At 38.6% G+C, this 23,712-nt stretch overlaps 1 protein-coding gene across 1 annotated transcript in view; it reads right to left on the bottom strand.

Moving 5' to 3' along the window:
• Positions 1-23,712, bottom strand: part of LOC126092792 (neural-cadherin-like) — a 329,734-nt gene that overhangs the window by 157,364 nt on the left and 148,658 nt on the right. Inside the window, exons 10-11 of the mRNA XM_049908520.1 lie at positions 7,025-7,298; positions 4,193-4,401 (exon numbers count right to left, since the gene is read on the bottom strand). Coding sequence (XP_049764477.1) covers positions 4,193-4,401; positions 7,025-7,298 — 483 coding nt within the window. The remainder of the gene's footprint in view (positions 1-4,192; positions 4,402-7,024; positions 7,299-23,712) is intronic.

The raw sequence follows: 23,712 nt of genomic DNA, 5'->3' as shown, positions 1-23,712 counted from the left end.
TGTTCTGGCTTAATGAAAGTGCTGGCATGAAGATGAAGAATGCAGGAGCAGAGAGGTTGTGAGACGACATCAGCCAATAGCCCGCTGACTAGTACTGCATCATGACAGCAGCAGACCCTATACAAAGAGAATATAAGGGCCGCTCCTGCCAGCCTTGGCCACAGAGTAGAAGACTGACCCTAGTAGAGAGGTCTAGATGAGCAGTGATATTAACGATAGCAGTGACTAATGAGTGAGTGTGAATACTTACATGGATATTGTATATAGTGAAGGACACTGACTGTTTGCATGTCACCCATCGCTTGTGACAACTCACTGTAAATCCAAAGTTAAGTATTGTCAGTCTTCTTTATTGTAATAAAAACTATTAATGTGATTTGCTGGAATTGTTGTATAGCTATCTGAGAAAGTGGCATCCTTATAGGCACCCTATAAGAGATGAGTGGGCAGGACCCCACACAAAGAAATTCTGGTCACATGTAAAGGCCATTAGTGGCACCAAAGTTAGTGTCCAGTCCCTGGCGAATGAGACAGGAACTGAAATTGAAGGTAGCAAAGCAAAAGCTGAAATGCTTAACTTCATTTTCACATGCTCCTTTACAAAGGAAAACTCAGGAGAATTGCTCCAGTTTAATCCGTGTACCACTGCAAAGATGAATGAAGTAAGAATTAGTGTCACTGGTGTTGAGAAATAGCTGAAATTGTTAAAACTGAACTAAGGTCCACTGTGAAATGGAATCCCTGCCAAATTCTATAATGAACTTGCAACTGAGTTAGCCCCTCTTCTAACTATAACCTGTCACAGATCCCTTGAACAAAACACTGAGCCCATTTCTTGAAAATAAGCACAGGTCACACCCATCTACAAGAAGGGTATCAGAAGTAATACACAAAACTACTGTCCAATAGTAGAATCTTAGAAAATATTCTGAGCTCAAACAAAATGAGGTACCTTGAACAGGGTGACCTTCTCAATGCCAACCAGTGTGGATTTCAAAAACATTGATAATGTGAAATGCAGCTTGCACTTTTATCATATGACTAACTGAAAGCTTTGGATCAAGGAAATCAGGTTGATGCTGTATTTATTGTTTTCTGAAAAGTATTTGACTCAGTACCACACATACACTTACTGTCAAAAGTACAATCATATGGGATATCATGTGAAATTTATGACTCAATTGAGGACTTTTTTATAGGGAGGACTCAGTGTGTTATCTTGGATGGAGAGTCAGAATCACATTTAGAAGTAATTTTGGGTGTGCCCCAGGGAAATGTTTTGGGACTGTTGCTGTTAATGTTGTGTATTGATGACCTTGCAGACAATATTAACAGCCAAATCAGGCTTTTTGCAGCTGATGCAGTTATCTGTAATGAAGTATTACCTGAAAGAAGCTACATAAATACACAGTCAGATGTTGATAAGATTTCAAATTGGTGCAAAGATGGCAACTTGATTTACCTATTCAGAAACATGAAACTGTGTACTTCACAAAATAAAAAAAGTAGTATCCTATAACTATAATATCAATGAGTCACTGTTGGAATCGGCCAACTCATACAAATATCTGGGTGTACCACTTTGTAGGAATATGAAATTAAATTGTCACATAAGTTCAGTTATGGGTAAAGCATGTAGTAGACCCACCCGGTTAGCCATGCATGGAGGCATTCAAACAGTCATTCTTCCCATGCTCTGCATGTGAATGGAACTGGAAGAAAGCCTAATAGCTGGTACAATGGGATGTATCCTCTGTCATGCACCTCACAGCAGTTTACGGAGTACAGATGTAGATGTAAATGTATGTGTAGTGGATGTAAGCTGGGCCATTGTAGCAAGTGCACCAACATTCAAATGAAATGCCCACAGCCACCATGGGTGGCTGCCAGGGCAGCCCACTCACTGACTGTCACTAGATTCACCATGCATGTGCACTAATGCACCAGCAAAACCTGATGCAGATACCTCCTTCATAGTGGCATGCATGGGCCTCCAGACCCTCAGCTGTAAAATGTGTTCAAGACTTGTAAAATACTGTCATTGCATTCTTGTTGATGTCACTCCCTGACCCAATAAATTGTATCTCTTATATGGTTGTGTGTTTCTTGTGTTTCTCATTAGAACAAGCATGATAATGAAGACATTAGTGTCTGTAGATGAATAAATAAGAGTGAACAACAGGGAAATAGAACCTATAAAACAGCAGGATAAAAATAATAATCAGATGAAAGTGCTACACAATATACGGTATGGTAAAGCCATATGTGGAAATGTAAGACCCTCAAAGTTAGAAATATTGAAGCTCTGTTGGTCAGGACCATCCTGTTGCTCAAACAGATCACTTATCTCCACATTTAAATATGAGGTGGGGGTTTATTTAAAAAATTATAAGTTGATTCACACTTGTAGGGTTGTCACCCAAAATGAATCTCAAGTCCCTTTGTTAGTCTCTCATCAACAAACAAAGAAAAATTTTCCATACTGTACTATATTGAAAATGTTTGGGAAAAAGCATCTCATTTTGGATAGGGTAACTAGAGAAGTAATCTGTGTGTCAAGAACAGTGCCCAGTTCAGAGCTTTTTACCACAAGCTACCACAGCATTTCCTGTGCAAACCTCCTCACCTGCTGAAGCAGTTATTTTGTTTTCTTGAACATGTGCCCTAGTATGTTGCTTCCCTTACGAGGTTTTCATGACTAGAGCTTCTAGGCTTTCTCAGCTGAGCACATGAATTGGATTATTTGAAAAGCCTCCAGGAGTCAGAGCACAAATGTTTTCATCCACTCAAGTGCTTTCAACACTGTGTGAGCCAAAGTTCCAACAATATTGCAGCAGCCTTCTTTGTCACCCCTTAAACATTTTTGTGAATTGTTTGTCATGCTCAGGAAACTGGAAAGCATCAAGAACTTTCCCATACTGTCAGCTATCATTGTTTTGGTGGAACATACTGTATTGCTGGCTCAATGTCCTTTTCCCTTTCAGTTTGAGGCTGCAGAAGGAGAAGAGTTAGCAGAACTATGTGTAAACTGTGTTTGTGAATATTTCTTTTCTGCTGTTTGTCTGTAATTTGATGCCAAACATTTTCTTCCTTCACAACTAAGACAAAAGGCAAATCATGGTGGGAAAGCTTAGCTGATAAAAATCTAGCTGCTGCAATGACACTGACTTTACCTCTTTGCATGAAGACTGATAAAATGAAGATGTTGAAGAAGGACACTGAAATACTATTTAAACATATGAATAATTCATCTCTTGTAATTTCTGTTTTAAGAGCATTAGGGTAATGATTTATGCATGTTGAAGTACCTAAAGTTTTGTCTCCTGATGCTGGAGACAGCCTCAGACGCTATCAATTCATAATGAAATAGTGCTAAGGAGCACTAAAAATAGCTGGAATTCCATATTCTTTAATGAGTTTTGAAAGAATTGTGAGATTCCACATTGCTGTGATGGGAAGGCTTATTTGTGAATAATATGTAATTTTACTCTGCACAGACTGTGATTAGTGCTTCTGGAATATAACGCTGCATTCTGTTCTTATGAAGGGTAGGCTACATAACAAAAGGAAGAAAGATGGTGAGGATCTTGGTGCTGGTAATAGCTTATTCTTCTCGAAAAGCACTCAGAGAGACATCTCATATCTTATGCTATAAGACACAGCAATAAAGTTTAATTCAGGGAATTGTCTCAATGGCTTGTAAACAGTTACTAAAACTTGTGTTCTCTCTTCCCCTGCTCAACGAATTTCTGGTTTTGTAAATGTACTTCAATACCACTGTTTGAATTTGAGACTTTTGGCTCAAACACCATTGTACCATCATGATTTGGTTGTGTAGTCATTTAAGTCCCCAACTAACAATGCAATGACATACTAATTCGTAGATAATGTTTCTGATCTCAGATGATTTGCTACAGAGTCTGATTTGCATTGGTATAAATGAAAACTATGACAAAGATTTAAAGCACATTTGAAATATTTAAGAGCTGAGTGGAGAATTAGGAGATGTACTAATGTACTATACTTGATTTGAGATACAAGATGTAAACCAAAAACTGGGGGGGGGGGGGGGGGGGGGGACAGAGGATAGGTAGCCAACACAAAATTTTGAGGAGTGGTTTGGGGGGGGGGGGGGGGCAAGGGGGTTATGGCTGAGGAACCACTGCGCGCTTAAAAAAGAAATTTACCTTACCTTGTATTTGTAAACTAGTATATTTTTCCTCCCAAATTTCATCTTGTTATCATTAATATCACCAATAATAATTTTTACTGTAGAAGTTCCTGTGAGTGGAGGATAACCGGAATCTATCACCAACACAGGCACCAGATATTCTTTCTGTTGCTCTCGATCAAACGATCTCAGTGATGATATAATCGCTGAACCATGACCATTTGGGCCCTCTGTTGATGAAAACTAGTTGAACTAGTGACACAAGATTGTGCTATTACAAGAATACAACTATGGTATCACAATAAAGTAGCACTGTTCATTTTTATAATATAATTTTTAAATCTGCAGCACAGTATGTAGCCATCTGCAAAGGTGATTTTGTATGGTAGTTCCTTTGCCTCAACAATTATGCAAATTTTATTTCAAATCTCTTTCAACCACTGTGACCACATATTTTAGAATGAATATTTGTCTTAAGTGATATGACTTCCCCTCTTGTTACAGTTAAGGTTAAAAGTCATTTGTTACAACTATAATAAGAATTCAATTACAAATTTGCTTAACCGCAATGGTGGAATATCTTATTAGAAAATTAGTACAGTTCTTGAGTTAAAAAACTAAAAGAATGTAATTCTTTACTTATAGTAACATGGTCTTGAACATACTGAATTTCAGAACTAAATCAAACAGAGTTTCAGGAAAAAATCAATGTTTTGCCCAGAATTTGTGTGTGTGCACCATCATTTACATTTGAAAAGCATGTTTAAGAATTTAAAGGTGTTTCTTTGGCAGGGTGATTACATTATCTGAATCTCTCTGCATAAGAGAAAATAATTTCAAAAATATTCCCATGAAGCAAGCAATGTTGTGGATTGAACAGCAGAGAATGTCCCAAAGTGAGTCTTTTTTTTTATGGCTGAGTAAAATATCATACTAATCTTGTAACTTAATGGGGATCAACAAACAGGGCATTAATAGAATCTCATTCTTAGTTTCCTGGCCAACATTTATTTTTAAGAAGTCATTATACTACTTGTAACTCTTCAGGCTTTCCCGGCGATCTAATGACATCTTGGGTTGTCGGGTGTTCTGCCGGATATCAGCGTCGTACTTGCACGATATTTCGGTCATGTAGCTCGAGACCTTCATCAGGTGCGACCTGAGACTGCTCCTCGAGTGGACCTGGTCCAGTATTTATGCCTATGGCCTTCCCCCTCCACCAACGACTGCAGGCGCTTCCTCTGTGGTCCGCGCCCATTCCCTGCGACCTGTTGGAGCGTTGCTGCTCCGTTTTCCGTCCGCTGCGGTTCTAGGTGTTCCCTCTGCGGTCCGCGCCCACCAAACCCGCTCCTGGGGCCTTCATCTACGGTCTGGAGTACCCAGCGTTCCCCCTGCCGTCCGCGCCCGCTCACCCCGACCTGTTGGAGCGTTGCCGCTCCGTTTTTCGTCCGCTGCGGCTCTGGATGTTCCCTCTGCGGTCCGCGCCCACCAGTCCCACTTCTGGGTGTTCCATCTTCGGTTTTCAGCTGGCCCCGTTGCTCCTTTAACAATTCCAGAGCCGGATCCCAGGCTCTGCTTAGCTGGTACCCTGTGTCACGATTCATAAGATCGTCAGCCATTTTAATCTCTATCGATTCTCTTATCACACTGTCCCAGAATCTGGGTGTTTGTGCTAGAATCTTGGTATCCTCATACTTCATGGCATGATCTAGTTCCAGGCAGTGTTCAGCAATGGCTGACTTAGTCACCTGTCTTAATCTAGTGTGCCTCTGATGTTCTTTGCACCTGATCTCCACAGTTCTTGTCGTCTGGCCAATGTAGGACATGCCACATTGACAAGGTATATTGTAAATCCCTGGTTTTCGTAACCCCAGGTCGTCTTTGACACTCCCCAGCAGTCCCCCGATCTTGTTGGATGGACAGAAAACACACTTGATATTGTGTTTACGGAGGATCCTACTGATTCTGGCAGAAATAGAGCCAGCATAGGGCAGATATGCCACCTTCTTTGCTTCATCTTGGTCTTCTTCAGGAACCTGTGGTATAGTGGCTGGTCGGAGTGCCCTCTCAATTTGTCTGTCCGTGTATCCATTCTTGGAGAAAACTGTTTTGAGACGTTCTATCTCTATGGGCAGATTCTCTTGGTCTGACAGGGCACATGCTCTGTGGACCAAAGTCTTCAGAACCCCATTCTTCTGTGCAGGGTGGTGACAACTGCTGGCCTGCAGATATAAATCAGTGTGTGTTGGTTTTTGGTACACACTGTGGCCAATTGATCCATCTGCTTTCCTCTGGACTAGTACATCCAGAAATGGCAGCTGGCCATTCTTCTCCAGTTCCATGGTGAACTTGATATTAGGGTGGCATGAATTAAGATGTTCAAGAAACTCATTGAGCCTATTCATCCCATGTGGCCAGATCACGAAGGTGTCATCCACATACCTAAAGAAGCATGTGGGTTTAAATGCGGCTGTCTCCAATGCCCTCTCCTCAAAACTCTCCATAAACATGTTGGCAACCACAGGGGACAGTGGGCTGCCCATAGCTACACCTTCAGTTTGCTCATAATATTGGTTTCTGTACAGGAAATACGTGGATGTCAGTGTATGACTGAACAGGTCCAACAGAGCACCGTCAAATTTCTCAGCAATCAGATCTAGTGAGTCCTTCAGTGGGACCCTGGTGAACAGCGATACCACATCAAAACTAACCATGATGTCCGAATCTGTGATGTGCAGTTGCTTGATATCCGGCAGAACACCCGACAACCCAAGATGTCATTATACTACTTGTTAATATCAATGTGGCACACCAGAATTCATGATAAATAACTTTCATTAAAATAACACTTACTTTGATCAAAATGAACCGAAAATGATGATCTAATTTGTTCATTTGCAATTGGATCCATCTTGAATGTGAAAGGAGGCCCATTATTTCTAGAATAATCATCACTGTCAGCTCCCAGTATTTCTATTATCTCTTTAGGGGAAGTATTTTCAGTTAATACAGCTTCATAGTTCTCTAAGAGATGTGGAGCATTGTCATTAATATCTTTAACAATCACTGTTAGTGTTGCTGTTGATGTCTTGGGAGGAACTCCATCATCAATTGCTAGAATGTTCACCTGAAACATACATGTCTGAAATTCATACAAGAGGCATTTGTGGTGACATTGACCACTAGGGTCAATATGAACAAGTTAAACTGAATACTAAGAAAATCAAAAGTGTGTAATGTCATTGCCTTCTGTCTTGTCCAGTATACTGTGTTCTTACTATATTAATGCATGTTTCTTTGAGTTATATAATTGTTTATGTTAATAATGTGGTTACATTTTATGACATCAGTATGAAAATCTTATTTTGCCTACACACTGTTGTGGATAAAACCACACGTTATTCTCATGAACACATGAAAGATAAGTGACCAACTATGCCAATATTGTCCTTTTCCTATTATTACATAAGTGCTTACTGACAGAGGAATAACATGTGTTGGGCTTGCACAGCTGAAGTATCAAAAAATGAAATATTACTGTCTCAGGTACACAACAAATAAAGTGAGGGAATAATATTTGTGACTGTTTGTGATGGAAGATTGGTGTGAGAGGAGGAGAAGAACTGGGACAGCTGGGGTTGGAGGTGGAATGGGGAAGTACTAAGAGATGGAAGACAGATGACTCAAATGACTCAAATTAAGGCAGCACGGGGAAGTACTAAGAGATGGAAGACAGATGACTCAAAAAATGTGTATTAGTTCTAGTACAGTAACATAAAAGTAGTTTGTGTGTGTGTGTGTGTGTGTGTGTGTGTGTGTGTGTGAGAGAGAGAGAGAGAGAGAGAGAGAGAGAGAAAGGGAGAGAGAGGGAGGGGGGGGGGAGCGGGGGAACAGAAGGGTGGGAGAAAGAATGCAATGTTAGGACAAGAGAGTAATGCAGTAGAACATTACAAGAGAGAAGTGCGAGGGCAAGGGAGTCAGCAGGTGATAAGGTAATTAGAAGAGTATAAGGGATGTGGAAGGGGTTGTCTGAGGATGCAGAGAAAAGGAGGTTTATCCATGGGGATGTGGGAATGAATGATGTGTTAGTTGAACAGATCCCATCAGCTCAGATCGGGGGAAAAATGCTTGCTGAGGCAGTGACGGGGGAGGGAGCAAGAGGATGCAAAATGCATTAATATTCAAGCATCTGTCAAAGTCATTGGTATTGTGATGTGCAGATATCCAGCTGCCTTCTGGTTGAGTTTGCCATTGGTCATTAGCTGTCACATTCATATAAAAGGCTGTACTGTACATACTTCACCACACCTGGTGAATGTGTGATAGCTTTTACATAGAATAGATCTATCTTTGATTAGATGGGATGTGTCTGTGATTTGATTTTGATAGGTGGTTGGTGGCCATATAGGATACATCTTGCACCTGAATCATTTACAGGTGTACAGTATTTGGAGTGCTGGATGGAGCATAGAAGTTGCATGGTAATGAGCTAGATTGTGTGGGTGATGTCGAACCACTTCTGATGGAGAAGATAAAATTTGGTAATATACACTGGTGTCCAAAATAAAGGCATCAAACTGCTGTTTCCCCATCCTGTATCTAATTCACAATATAATCATACAAACTGTCAACCATATGTCCCTACAATCGTGTTCTGCATGGAAGATGGCATTCCAGTCAATGGACAACTATGCCAATGATAGCATCGGTGCACCTATGAAATGAGGTATTGTTTGCCAGGTAGCACCACATCCACAATTGCTATGTAAACAGACACAGACAGTGCAGTATGGCACAGAGAGGACGCCTACCAGACTCTATAGTGGAGGGCCATAGATAGCAAGGAAGTGGGACAGTTGCAAACTGATGAGGCCTGATGGCTTAATGTTAATTGTTCTGTCATTTCTCAGATGTTATGACAGTTTATAGAGACCAAAACTGTGTCCTGGAGACTGTGGCAGGGATGACCCTATGAAACTTCATAAGAGAGGACCATTATTTGACTGTAACAGTATGACAATATTGCCTTAGTACTGCATGGCATCTGGCATGTGAGTTTGCAGCATCCACCGCATGTGTTGTCTCAAGGCAAATGGTGTGCAGAAGGCTTTGCCAGAGTGGCCTTTATTGTCAGAGACATGCTGTATGTCTACCTCTGATGTGTCTTCACAGAAGGTAACATCTAGAGTGGAGTCACCAACAAGCCACCTGGACAGTCATACAATGGGCCAGTGTTGTTTCCACAGATGAGTCCTGATTTAGTCTGGAGAGTGATTTGTGATGGATTCATATCTGGAGGGAACATGGAGCATGATTTCTTCATCGAAACATTGTGGAAAGATACCGAGATTGAGGAGGAACCCTAATGGTGTGGGCAGGGATTATGTTTACCACTGAACCTCTCTTCATGAAATTGTATGGGTGAATTGACAAGGTTTAACTGCTGTCAGTTATCATGATGAGATCTTAGGACCTCATTTGCAGTTGATCCAAGGTGCTGTGAGTCCAGAAATTGTATTGCTCGATGATAATGCTTGACCTCATAGAGCACATGTGGTTGATGGTTTCTTGGAAATGGAAGATATTGCATACAGAAGTGGTCTGCTCACTCTCCCAATTTGAATCCCATAGAGCATGTCTGGGATGCACTAGGGAGATGGCTTGCATCATTTCAGCATCCACCAACAACTCTCCAAGACTGTGCGTAGCTCTGCAGGAATAATGGGCGTTACTGCCTCAACATGAGACTAATGACTTCATTCACAGTATACCACACCATTGCCAGGCCTATATTGCTATCAGAGGTGGTCATACCCCATATTGAGTACATTAACCAGTTGTCTGAATATGTGTGCAAATACATTAAATTGGAAAAAACCAAGAATATTTTTGTCTTTTGTAGATGTTTGAGTTCTGTATTTTTTACACTGTTTTGTGGCAAAATAAACACAACCTTGCAAAGTTTCCCTTTGGTGCTTTAACTATGGAGATCAGTGTCTATTTAAAGGAAAAATTTGAAGCAAGAAAACTGAAGAGTGGAACAAGGTGAAAAAATATCATTGAATTCTATGTCAAGACTGAGTCAATAGGTATTGGAATAACTGGCTGAATTTAAATCTACAAATTATATAAATGACTTGTTAATGAGCTTTGAAGAGATACAACAAACTGACATACACTGATCAGCCACAACAGCCTAATAGGTGGGATGTCCACCTCTGGCACAGATAACAGCAATGGGCTAGAAGCAATGAGGCATTGGTAGGTTGCTGGAGCCAGTTGGCACCACTGCTGCACACACATCACCTACTTCCCATAGATGTTGGAGAGAGAGCCAATGAGCTCTGATTCCATGTTCAATCACATCCCGGAGGTGTTCAATCATGTTCAGATCTGTTGAGTTGGGGAACTCGCCACTATGTTCCTCAAAACACCCCATCACTACTCTTGATGTTGTGATATGGTGCATTATCTTGCTGAAAAATGCCACTGACATTGGGAAATATGACTGTCATGCAGGGGAATAAGTGGTCTGCAATCAAAGTATGATGCTCCTTGGCCATCACAGTGCCTTGCATGAGTTCCACTGGACCCATGGATGCCCATGTGAATGTTCCCCAGAGCATAATGGAGCTACCGCCAGCTTGTCTCCATCCCACTGTACAGGAGTCAAGGAGCTGTTCCCCTGGAAGATGATGGATTTACACCCTCCCATAGCCACGATGAAGGAGGTATTGGGAGTTGTCAGACTCTGCAATTCTCTGCCTTCATACCAACATCCAGTGCTGACAGTCACATGCTTATTTTAGTCATAGTTGCCGATGTTGTGGTGTTAACATTGGCACATGCAAGGGTCATCAGCTGTGGAGTTCCATTGTTAGGAGTGTTTGGAGCACTGTGTGTTGAGACACACTTGTACCTTGCCCAGCATTAAACTCTGATGTTAGTTCCGCCACAGTTTGCTGCCTGTCTTGTTATACCAGTCTGTCCAGCCTAGGAACATCTGACATCTATAATGAGAGGTTGCCACACGATGCCACAACATCTCGACATTGTTTTGTCTTGGTTTTCCAATGTGATGAAGACACTCAACACAGCACTCCTTGAACACCTGACAAGTCTCACAGCTTCTGAAATGCTCATGTTGAGCCTGTGGGCCATCACAATCCACCTTCAGTCAGACTAAGATAGATTGTGTGATTAACTATTTTACACATGGGCACCACGCTCACTGATACTACATGCACTATGCATGTGTCTGACTCTCAGTCAACCCTCACCAGGTGCTACTGCTGCCTGGACAGGTTTATATTGATAGTAGATCAGTGGTCAAATGTACAAGAAACACAAAAAATTAAAATAGGTGATTATGCAGGAACCATGTAGAAGAGGGACAAAAGAAGACATATTATTAAGTATGAAAGCATGAATCTTATTTAGCAGAGGACATGAAATATGTAAGAAACAAAAGAGAGAAAGGAAAGAGAAAATGTCTTCCATAAAAAGCTGAGTGAGCAGGGACTGTCTATAATGAAGGGCATTAGCAATAAGAAAATAAGGTACTTACAGGTAGGGATGGTGAGAATACATTGTAAATTTAGTTATAAGTGAAGCAGCATTGTTTTGGAGATTAAAAAATACTGGTCCTTTAAGCAAGGAACCATCCCACGAAGATGTTGAATAAGAATTCACTGTCTTAACCAGCATTCCATTGCACTTCATTATATTCTTGAGTGACAGTGATTCCCAAGTAAAAGTGAAGTAAAGTAAAGCAAACTAAATTTATATTGCGTGATTGTCTGGGAGTTCCTCAAGACAGATGTTCAGCCACTTGTTCACAAGTTCTTTCAATAGTAAGCCATTTTGGCAACTTGCACGCACCTGTCCTACAACAGTAATAATAATAATAATAATAATAATTTTATTGTCTTTAAGCCATTACAGCAATAGACAAAGTCATACATATAATACAATAGAGTACAGTACATGCTATAGAAGGACAGAATTGTTAAGAACTTTACAGTTTAATATCACAGGTCATGAAATCCTTTACATTGTAGAATGGGTTTACAACTAACCAGTCATAAAGTGTTTGTTTGTATTGTTGCTCTGGTAAATTTTGTATACCTTGTGGAAGTTTGTTAAATAATTTGTGGCCCATAAGTTCATAACTGTTAACTGATTTTGACAGTCTGTGGTAGGGCGTATAGATAGAGCTGTTTGTCCTAGTGCTGTAACAATGTATATTTGCCCTGCGTTTTACTTTAGGTAAGTTCTTTTTTGTGTAGATTAAAACATAATAAATATATAGGTTTATTACTGTCATGATTTTTTGTTGAGTAAACAAAGGTTTACAATGAGCCTTGTATGGTGAGCCTGTAATTATCCTAATAGCTTTCTTTTGCAGCAATAGTATATCATGCACACAAGTGGAGTTTCCCCATAAAATAATGCCATAGGATATGATGCTTTGGAAAAATGAGTAGTAAGATACTCTAACATAATTTTTAGGTACACAGTGCATTAATCGCCTTAACAAATAGATTACCCTAGACAATTTACCGCTAATATACTTAATATGTGGATTCCAAGAAAGTTTATCATCCAAATAGACCCCCAAAAATTTAACACAACTAGGATCATCTGATGGAAACTTGTCTTTTAAACTAAATACCATCTGCTGGGTTTTGCTTTCATTAAGCAAGAACCCATTTGCTTTAAACCAGAGTGAAGCTTGCTCAATTGTCTCTGTAACACATGTTTTAAGGCTATTAAGATCATTACTGCTGTTCAGAAATGTTGTATCATCAGCATAGAGTACTGTTCTGGATTTGATAAATGATGGCAGGTCATTTATCATTATTAAGAAATGGAAAGGGCCCAGCACGGATCCCTGCGGAACACCTACCTCAACTTGTTCTATACTGGACATTTCTTTTCCAACACAGACGGCTTGCTTACGGTTTTGTAAATATGATCTTAATAGCTTAAGGCTGTTACCTTTAACACCGTAAAAGTCCATTTTTTCGAGTAGTAGTGTATGTTCTACACAGTCAAATGCTTTGCTTAGGTCACAAAAAGTCACTTGGGCAAAGCATTTATCTTCAAATACTTGATGGATGTATTTAACAACATTGTCTATGGCATCAATGGTTGACAGGCTTTTCCTAAAGCCATACTGTGATCCACTTATTAATCCTATGTTATCAAAGTAAACAGATAATTGTTGGTAAATTATGCATTCTAGAACTTTTGAGAAAACTGGGACTATGGATATTGGCCTGTAACTTGAGACAGAATTTTTATCTCCTTTTTTATGTACTGGAACTACCCTAGACAGTTTAAGCTCATGAGGGAAAAAACCCTCCAGTATACACTTGTTTATACAATATGTTAGGGGATGCACTATACAGTCTATTACTTTCTTAAGCATGTTACAAGACAGGTCATATATGTCTACACTGTCTGATGATTTTAACTGCTTCACTATTCTTAACACAAAACCAGGTGAGACCTCAGAAAAATTGAAGGTACTTGTGTTTGTTGATGACCTAGCAATATTTTTTGACAGTAACTGTGATGAGCTGATTTCAGGTTTAATTATAGCACTTCCTACTTCCTTAACTGATTTAATAAAAAAGTCATTAAATTCCTGGGGAGAGATACTAATTTTGTCACTTCTTTTATCTTTGGCGACACTATTTATTAGAGTCCATGCTGCTTTGCACTTATTGGTGGATTTCTCAATACTTCTGAGATTGTGTGCTTGTTTGGCTTCCATAATTGCTTTTTTGTACTCATTCCTAGATCTAACATAGGCTAGTTTAGCATGGTCGGTTTTCAGATTTTTATAAATATTGTACAACAACATAACTTGATTTTTCATAGTAGACAGCTGTTTTGTATACCATGTATTTTGTCTGTTTGGAACTTTTGCTTTTAGGACTCTGTTAGTTACTTTGCATTTCTTTATTGGTATGCAGTCATTAAAGTGTCCCAAAAATGCTTTGAGAAACCTATCAAATAGTACCTTTGCTAGCAGATAATTGCTTAGAGTATAATGTGTCTCATCATAACACAGGCCAAACCAATCTCTGTTAGAAAGGGACATACGAAACCTGTCAATTTTCTCATCTGTGACTGGTCTAGTGACCACAACTTCTGGGACAAGCTTATTTACATAACTCTTATCAAGAGGGAACCTACTTGTATAATTTAAACATACTGAATCATGATCAGAATATGGAAATACTTTCACAGAACATGATTCTTCTGTTGTTTTAAAATTTACAAAAATATTGTCAAGACATGCATGTTCTCTTGTAGGTTTGTTATTGACTGAATGTAAGTTGCACTGTCTTAGTAGGTTTTGGAGTTCAGTGACAGTACGTTTTTGTGTTGTGACATCGAATTCAGCATTCACATCTCCACCTATCACAATATCATAATGTATCCATCTAGTATCTGTAAGTACATGTAACAGCAGGTCCAGTTTTTCTAAAAATACATTGGTTATACCCTTAGGTGACCTGTACAGGGAAATTACAACTAACTTAAAACTGTCTATTACTATACCAGCAGCTTCAAAGTTCTGTTCATCACTAGGCCTGCCATGGAAAAGGGGATCTACAGTTTAATGTGGAATCTGAACCATGAGCTGTTACTGACATATCTTGACATAAGTGGGAGGCAAAGGCTAACATAAAGGCAGACTGAAAAATTCAGAAGTCTGTCACACTTCACCATTAGACCACCAAGCCCAAAAATAACTGTTAATGACTTTAACATTTCTAAGGTCTTATATGTTTTCCCTAGGTCACTGCAGTAAATCACAGGGACAACTGCTAAATAGACTATGATTTTTTTTTTGTGTCATACTTCAGTGAACCTATTATTCAATGTCTAATGACGTTAATATTTACTAAACATGAAACTGTAAGCATCCTAATCTCAGTACAAAATTTTCCTGAATGAACTCAACATCTTGTTTTGAATAATATAGCCTTCAGAACCCATGAATATCCAGGAAATAATACGTTGGGGAACATTATGAGAATGACAATGGAAGAGAATTAAGAGATTTTGGAAAAAAAGATTAAAACTTATGAAAGAAGAAGACTGAATTATTTAATATAAAGAGTTACGGTATTATGAAATAGGCTAGAAAAGATCTCCACAAGCAAAACCAAAGTAATCATATTCAGGGGAAAACATGCTCTAAGAACTAAGATTGTCACTGATGGCAAAATAATAGAGCAAACTAATCATTTTGAACTGTGATTCTTCAGTTTTTCCCAGCATATTTGTTGAGTGAACAGTCCATGGGTGTACTGTTGGTTCTTAGTGTCCAACCATACACTGGCACACTGCTGGGAAAAAATCAGATGTATATTTTACAAGCACCAAATAAAATCTGTCTTTCGCCTGCCAAAGAAAACATTAGTGTGATCAGAAACTGTCAAAGATGATCTTGGTTTGCAGAAGGCCAGTGTATATCAGACTCTGTTCCACTGTGGGAAGGCATGCATTGGACAGACAGTGCCAAGAACACCAGAGGCACACTTGACTGACATATCCCAAAAGTCAGCAGTTACAGAGCAGTATTTGTCCAAGAATCATGGTATGTAGTACAAACATATCAGGGTCTTGGTACAGACTTCAAAATACTGTGACAGTGTCATCAGGGAGGCAATAGAAATTCACACCAGGGATGCTCTCATAAACCAAGACTGTGGCTATTATCTTAGTAAGGCATGGGAAACAGCTCTGAGTTTAATTAAGAAGATTTTCAACAAACAAAATGATCTGGTGACCAGGGCAGACAGAGAACTTACAACAATGCTATCACAAATGCTGAATAGCATCTCTGTTACTACTGACACATGGTCTTGGATGCAGACCATGGACAGAGTAGCTTGTGGGGGACAGGGGATATTAGTCGGCTGTGCATCCTTGAGAGCTCAGTTCATCAGCACACCTGATGATGTCGGCATGTCTGATTACTGAAATATTGTGCCTTTTGAACACTATGAACTGGTAGTACACCCATGAACTGTTCAATACTCATTTGAAGTTTCTAGACTGTGATATACCATGACACAAACACTGAAATTAAAATAAAAGCTGAGTAAGTGTAGACTACTAATATGTGGAACAATAAGAAGAACATTAAAGAACAAACATTAATGAAGTTTTATAGAACAATGGCAGTGTCTAGCTTAATATACACTGATTACAATTACTGTCCACTGTGACATTGGATGCTGCCTGTTGCCGTTGTGGGCACATTACATGGTAACAGAAGTATGTAAGTAGAGCGGACATGGACAGGGGATCACCATAGCAAAGACATGGGCTGTAAATGGGGAAATCCATAGAGATAAGTGACTCTGACAAAGAGCAGTCTATTATTACACAGAGTATGTGAACAAGGATCTCAAAAATGGCAAAGCTGGTCAAACACACACATGCTGCTGTCGTAAGCATCTACAGAATGAGGGAGAAGAACAGTGAAACTATCACGAGCTGCTAAATAGTTTGACATCCATGACAATTCACAGAATATGAGGTTTGGAGGCTTGTCTGATCTGTAAAGTAGGATAGATCACTATCTATGGCATCTCTGCCAAAAGAGCACAATGATAGTGCATGCACAAGTGTTTCAGAAGCACGACTTTCATCATACGTTATTGAATATGGAGCTTCACAATAGACCAGCTCTAAGTGTTCACATGTTGACTCAATTACATTGCCAGTTATGATTGCAGTAGACACAGGACCATTGGGATTTGACCACAGTTGATGGAAACATATTGGCTCTTCATGCGAATCACATTTTTGCTACACTTCATATCCTCAAATGCTGTCACCGAGGTGAATGGCAGCTCAAAACACGCAGTGTGCCATGGATGCTGGCTGGTGGGAGCAGTATTATGCTTGGGAGACATTCTCCTGCACTTGGATGGGACCTGTGGTAGTAATCAAAGACACAACTGTGAAACCACCTGCATCCATTCATGCTTTATGTCTTCCCTGATAGTGATGTAATCTTTTAGTAGTATAACTGTCTGTGTTTCAGACCCATAATCATGCTACAGTAGTTTGAGGAGCATTATAATGAACTCACATTGATGTCTCAGTGACCAAATTCACCTTATGTAAATGAGGAAAAAAGACAGCAACAAATACAAGTAGTAGAAATGATATTTTTAAGATCAGTAAAGAGATGCACAAAACAAGACAGATTAAGGAATGAATTTATTCACTGGAAGTTTGACATCTTTGCCCTGAATGACAGGAGGACTGTCTACCAGAAGAAATGAAAAAATCATATGGATAGGATGGAGGAAAATCAACTACCCAGACTAGCAAGATCCTGCATACTAAGGGGTAGAAGAGAAGTTGGTCAACCAAGGAAAAGATAGAAGGAGGGTGTAATGGGTCAAAGGCCCAATCATTGAAAGAAAGAAGATCCTCTTCAATGACCATCTGTCATGTGTGTTGTGACTTACTGGGTGATGTATTTTCTGTTTTCCCTGTGCATGGTTTATTGCTTTGATATGGTGTCTCTTGAAAACACCAAACATTTCAGCTCCTTTGGTTACAGAAGCACCCAAGCATATTCTCAAGATGGCATTGAGTATAGAAGTGTTGATGAACTGCTCAGTGAAAATTAGTTTTGTAGTGGTGGTAAAGTGTGTATTACGTAGTGAAATAGTTGAAAATGAAATAAGGATATGTTCCATTTTGCAAAGATGGTATCACACAGAGTGCTTCGGTGTTACAAATTTTCATAACCCATTTTGTGAATGTGTGGTGCATACATGTAAAGGCCATCAATCTGCAGTAGAAATGTATGTTGTTGAAATGGATGAAAGCATGTCAACGTCTCTTCAGCATGATATGGAGGCACGTGAGCAGTATTTACATGTACTTAAAAAAACCATAAAAGGTGTCACAGGTATTTCAAACATGATTATTGATGAAATCAGTTATGAGTTTGAGAAGCAAAAGAAGTTTGTGCATCATAAACAATGTGAAAATCCATTAGTGCCTACAAAGACTATATGATTATAGTATACTGTACTTGACAAAGAAATATGTACAGAAATGAGAGTAAACAATATAAGCAAACATGTACAGAAAGACAAAACAACAGGCCTAAAACTGCAAAGTACCAAACTCAAAGTGAATATACATTCAGACAGTCACGGTTGTGACCTAGTAGAAATTTTACATATTGAACATGGAATAAATGCTACTTCTTCCGTAAAACCAAGTGCACCAATGGCTGAAGTAAAAGAAACATAAAAGATGCAAAAACATCTAATTCTAATCTATGTACTGTAATAATTGGGGGTGCCAATGACATATATGAAAATGAATTAATTAAAGCCACAAATAACTTGGAAGAAACCCTGAGTTGCAACAAGAATGTGTCAATAGTTGTCGTTGGAATTCCACACAGACATGACCTGATAGAAAGTTCTTGTGTGTATGTTCAAATTGCTAACACAAACAATCAGTTCAAAAAATATGTAAAGCATTCCTCAACACACATTTCTTATCTGTTAATTTCTTGCAGAGAGAAGACTTTACTAAACATCATTTGCATTTGCATGCAAGTGGAAAGTCAATCGTTGGACATAAAATTCTAGAATTGCTAGATAAAAAAAGAATAAAGAGACTGTGGCTATAGTGGGTACTCCAACTTCAGCAGCAGTACCCAGTCCAGTAACAGCACAAACAGCAGAAGCCCAACCAACACTACAACCAGCTTCATCCACAGCACCATGAACAGTGTCAGTAATGCGTAATACAGGAACCACCACAAAAGTCTAAACAACAACAACAGAAGCCCAACCAACACCACAACCAGCTTCAGTAATCACATCATCAGAACCAGCAGCAGCAGCAATAATTTCTGGGCTGCCAATTAGTCCAGTAACAGCAGAAACAACAGCAGAAGCCCAACAAACATCACATTCAGCTTCATCTGTGGCACCACCAACAGTGTCAGCAATGAGTACTCCAGGAACTACTACAACAGTCTTAGCAACAACACCAGATGCTCAACCAACGTCACAACCAGCTTCAGCAGCCACTTCATCAGAATCAACAGCAGCAGCAGTAGCAACAATTTCTGATCTACCAGTGAGAAGAAGTGTGAGGCAGCCAAACCACCTCAAGGATTTTTTAGTGTCAAAGAGCCTCAAGAAAGCAGTTTTAAGATAAGTAATAATTTATTTAACTTTGTGTCTCATAATCAGTTTGCAGTCTTATATCAAAATGTATGAGGTTTATGCAATAAGTTGGGTGAACTTGAAGTCTTGTTAAGTGACAGTTTTAACCAAGTATCTGTTGTATGTGTCAGTGAACACTGGTTACAAAAATCTCAGATATGTACAGCAGCCCTTCCCAAATTTAAAATCATAAGCAGAGTTCAAAGAGAAAAGTACAGATGTGGAGGTGTATTTTATTATTGTTACAGGCAATCTTAATTCTAAAGAAGTAAAGCTAGGCAATATAAATTGTATAGGAAAAGAATTTGAATATGGTGTCTGTGAACCAACTGACTATGGTTTGTTAGAAGAACAGTGTGTAAAATTATCATGTGGATAACTTTAATAGTTTTGAAAATATAAAAAATCCTTTAAAAAAAGTACTTAACCGACACAGTAAAGTAAATTCAGATAAGAATCATGACAGCTTAAGTTTCTTTGTTATTTGAAAACAATAACAGCACTCTCAGTGGGCACAAGTTATGTTTAAGGAATTTTGATTCTAAACTGATAATAATTTTGCTTTTGTAATGGAAATAATAGTTTAAGAGTTGATATTTATATTTTGTGTTAGGGTGGGAGTAAATGAGAATGAACGTGAGTGTGTATGTGGGGACATACGTCAAATTTCAATTTTATAATGTATTACACCATCCATAACTAGCAAGTGTTATGTAACCAGGATGTCCTTAAAAGGTGAATCCCCTTAATTGGTGGATGATGTATGTCTAGGAGCATTTGCTTTTGTAATAGGGCAGCCAGAAAGATAGTAAGAGGATACTTAGTTCTAAAGTATATTTCAAGCACAGTTTTCTTTTAATTTTTGTTTGGTTTGGTTTTGTGGAACATTTTATGAATTTTTGCAATATGAAATGACATAGGTGCATCTGCGAATGGTGATTGGAGTAAAGCAGTTTGATCATGAAAGGTTAATCTGATTGGATTATCGTTTTGATCAACCAGTGAGAGAAGAGTCTTTCCCGCCTAATTGAATGAGTTATATGCCCTGTGAACAATGGCATTCAGTCAGTTGTAGACTCACTGTTGGACGAGAAGGTCCTGTTAAATATGTCCAAAAAAATTATCTCTAAGATGAAGAAATGAAGGTTAAATCACACTTGGTTCATATTGCTGTGCTAGCAGATGCAATTATGGACATTTTTGTGAAGTTTTGAGAGGTTTTGGAATGTTGGTTGCAGAATAAACCACATGTGAAACTATCAGCCTTTGTGAATATTCTGCGTGGCATGTTCTGTATGCATGTACAGGACATTCTGGCGAGCATCTTCTTTTAAAGAACCCACTGAAAAGGAATGAATGTGAACTCATTTCATAACAATATGTTGCCTGTGTGAATCTCATAATATTTTGGGTTGGACTTAGCAAATTTCTGGCTGCCTTACATGTGATATAAGCTGCATGAACTAGTAGTAGATGTACTACCAACATAAATGTGGGCTTGGTGACACAATAAATGAAAAGGACCATAATAAAACATCAGTATCTACAAACGAAAATTTTCAATGGAGGGAGGAAGCACCCACTTTGCCCATTGTTAATATAGATTTACAGGTTTATCTTGTTACTTGAGTTATGTGGACTTTGTAATCATAAGTATGGATGGTGGTTTTCTTCAACAGTGCTTTTCTCATCGTCTACGTAGTATCTACAAATGAAGAATAACAGGTGGTGAATGGACACTATACTGAGGTAGGTGGACATTAAAAAACATCACAACTCAGCGCACCAACCCTGCCCCACTGCACTGAGGATGTGATGGTATTCCTGGAAAGGTCATAAAACATATTGCAAACAAAATAATAACTGAATTAGTTGATATTATCAATACATCATTTAAAACTGGTGAATTTGCTTCTGCACTTAAAAAATCACTAATAAAGCCACTTTATAAAAAAGACTGTCGAGATACCATACAAAATTATAGACCATTGTCACAATTGTCAGGTTTTGCTAAAGTTATTGAGAGGATTATGGCTCTAAGCACTATGGGACTTAACACCTGAGGTCATCAGTCCCCTAGACTTAAAATTACTTAAACCTAACTAACCTAAGGACACCACACACATCCATGCCCGAGGCAGGATTCAAACCTGCTACCGTAGCAGCCAAGTGGATCCTGACTGAAACGCCTAGAACCGCTCGACCACAGCGGCTGGCGCCAAGAGGATTATGTATGAGAGACTGTTGAGTTTCCTAAACAAATGCAAAATTATAACCGATGCACAGAATGGGTTCAGGAAAAATGTATATCACTTCTTGGAACAGGTTTTAACTGCAATGGATAATGAGAACTTAGACTGTGGAATATTTTTAGATCTATCCAAGGCATTTTACTTCATCAGCCATGATATTTTGATAGATAAACTGTATTAATATGGAGTCTATGGAAAAGCATACAGCTGGTTTCATTCTTGTCTGTGCAACAGGTATCAAAGTGTTGAAATAATACATAATGACCTAAAATATTACTCAACATATCAGAATGTCAACTGTGTTGTACCCCAGGGTTCTGTTCTAGGCCATCTGTTCTTCTTAGTTTTTATTAATGAATTTCCTAAGCATATAACAAGAGCAGAATCAATACTTTTTGCAGACAATACGAGCCGTTTTATCAAGGCAGCTGGTTAAGCTGACCTACAAGAAAAAATAATTTCAACAATGAATGAGGCAGCTGAATGGTTCAAGGACAATTAATTAATTATAAATGAAAAAAAACCACTTGGATGAATTTTAGACACATAAGGAACAAAGTAAAAGAATAGGGTTTGGGAAAAGTCTAATAGAACAAACTTCTTTTACAAAATTTTTAGGTGTCTGCCTGGACAATAACTTAAGATGAATGATGAACTATTAAATAAAAAACTTAGTAAATACTGTTACATATTAAGAAAACTTAAAGAAAACTGCAATTTTGAAAGAGTACTATGTGCCTACTACTCTTACATACATAGTAATCTAAGATATGGTATTGTATCTCATAAAACTAACACACCAGCTGAGCATAACAAACTGGGACAAATTATTTCAAAACTGTGATTCCTGTGCCCAAACAGTTTATGAAACATTCCACAATTACTTAACAGGTATTTTAAAAGACCATCTTGTTCAAAAGAAATACCATAAAACAAGAAAGGGTAAATTTTGGTACACCAAAGAACTGGAGAATCTAAAAAATAAGCTACTGCTGTTGAAGCGCCTTGCCAAAGTAAACAATTCTAATTAAATTAAGGATCTCGAAAAAATCACTAAGAAACTGTATAAGAAAGAGTTGCAATTGGCGAAACTAAGATACAACACAAATTTCATAAAAAATAGTAGAAACCAATGCAAAACAGCCTGGTCAGTAATTAATACTGTTAAAGGTGAAGTCAGAAACTTTGACAAGACAGTCCCAATACCAGCAGATACATTCAATAAATATTTTGTAAGCTGTGCTGATGATATCAAAAAGCTAATCAGTAAACCCAATGTAACATGTATAGATTATCTGAAGAGAGCAAACCTAAATCATAATAGGACCAGATCATCATTGAAACACTTCAAAGAGGTATGCCAACATGAAGTTCTTAAAATAGTCCAAGAAATGAAAAATTCATACAGTACAGATATTTTTAATATGTCAAACAATCTATTGAAAGAAATCATACATTACATTGCAGCACCATTAACATATTCCATAAACCTGTGTCTCATAGAAGGGTTTTTTCCTGATCCTCTCAAACTATCCAAGGTAACTCCAGTCTTTAAGAAGGGTGTCAAATCAGATCCTGCAAACTACAGACCAATTTCACTAATTCCAGTACTAGGAAAAGTCTTTGAAGGCATAATATATAAGCAGATGTATGAGTACCTAGAACTAAATGGTATGTTAAGTGCATCACAGTTTGGTTACAGAAAAGGAAGGTCAGCTATACATGCCATAGAGCTCTTAGTCAGAGACATTCTAGCAGCATTTGAGGACCATGCGCACGCACAGGTAACCTTATGTGATCTGAGCAAAGCTTTTGACTGTGTTGACCACTCACTTCTGCTCTCTAAACTTGAGGACTACGGAATACGTGATAAAAGTTTAAAACTCATCAAATCATACCTCAATAAAAGAAAGCAGGTGGTGAGTTCAGGAAGTCATCTGTCAAACATACTCGAGGTTCATCACGGTGTGCCACAGGGATCTAAATTGGGACCACTTCTTTTCCTTGTACACATAAATGACTTACCAGGAAATATAGATGTAAAGAC

The sequence above is a fragment of the Schistocerca cancellata genome, chromosome 7 (assembly GCF_023864275.1).
Source record: "Schistocerca cancellata isolate TAMUIC-IGC-003103 chromosome 7, iqSchCanc2.1, whole genome shotgun sequence".
Lineage (NCBI taxonomy): Eukaryota > Metazoa > Arthropoda > Insecta > Orthoptera > Acrididae > Schistocerca > Schistocerca cancellata.
This window is presented reverse-complemented; position numbering and strand designations above follow the sequence as displayed.